This window comes from Monoraphidium neglectum (genome assembly GCF_000611645.1).
Source record: "Monoraphidium neglectum strain SAG 48.87 unplaced genomic scaffold scaffold02922, whole genome shotgun sequence".
NCBI lineage: Eukaryota > Viridiplantae > Chlorophyta > Chlorophyceae > Sphaeropleales > Selenastraceae > Monoraphidium > Monoraphidium neglectum.
In genome coordinates this window covers 1-808 of record NW_014010706.1, presented here as the reverse complement: position 1 = coordinate 808, position 808 = coordinate 1, and the positions used below count along the sequence as shown (strand labels likewise).

The window sequence follows — 808 nt, the reverse complement described above, 5'->3', positions numbered from 1 at the left end:
CCCGCCCCGGCGGCGCGCCGCTGCGGCGGCTCGCGCTGCGCGGCTGCGGGGACGTGGGGCCGGGGGCGCTCGCGGCGGCCGCCGACGTGGCGTCGCTGGAGCAGGTGGACCTGTCGGGGAGCCGCATCGCAGCTGCCGATGCGGAGCGGCTCGCGCGCGTCGGCGCCCTTGAGGGGCTGGGCATCGCGCCGCTGCCAGCGCCGCCGGCGCTGCTGGCGGCGCTCACGGCGGGCTGCCCCTCGCTGCGCCGCGTCTCGGCCGGCGGGCTCCAGCTGCCGGCGGCGGCCCTGACGGACGGCGGCGGCGCCGCGGCGGCCGTCGGCGCGTCGCTGCCGTCGGTTGCGGAGCTGCAGCTTCTGGGCTGCTGCGCCGACGGCTTCCAGCTGCTCTCGCGCGCGGGGCTGCACCTGATCCCTTCGGCCTTCCCGAGGTTGCGTTCCCTCGAGATCACCGGCTGCTGGGAGGCCGACGCCGCGGCGATCGCCGCCGTGTGCGACCTGCTGACGCGCTGCCGCCGCCTCGTCAGCGTGCGCCTCCAGGGCTGCCCAGACCGCCCGCTGCACGCGCCGCTGCTGCTGCCGTTGATGGCGGCGGCGCCGGGCGTGCGCGGCCTTGAGCTGCTTTGCGTTGAGGGGCTGGACGACGACTGGATGGGCGAGGTCGTCGCGCGCGCCACCAAGGCGGGCACGCGCTGCGTGTTCAGGGAGGTGGTTGAGCTGGCGCTGGGCGGCGTCCCACCGCCGCCGCCGAGCGCCGCGGCGTCGCTCGCGTTCGCGCCGGCGCCGTTCCTGTCGGCGCCGCCGCAGGC

The 808-nt window shown here is 79.0% G+C and overlaps 1 protein-coding gene across 1 annotated transcript in view; it reads left to right on the top strand.

Annotated features, from left to right (window-relative positions):
• MNEG_11817 (hypothetical protein) overlaps positions 1 to 715 on the top strand; it is a gene marked incomplete at both ends in the record, with an annotated part of 2,779 nt that extends 2,064 nt beyond the window's left edge. Inside the window, 2 exons of the mRNA XM_014039710.1 lie at positions 105 to 626; positions 704 to 715. Coding sequence (XP_013895164.1) covers positions 105 to 626; positions 704 to 715 — 534 coding nt within the window. The remainder of the gene's footprint in view (positions 1 to 104; positions 627 to 703) is intronic.
• Between the last annotated feature and the right edge of the window lie 93 nt (positions 716 to 808).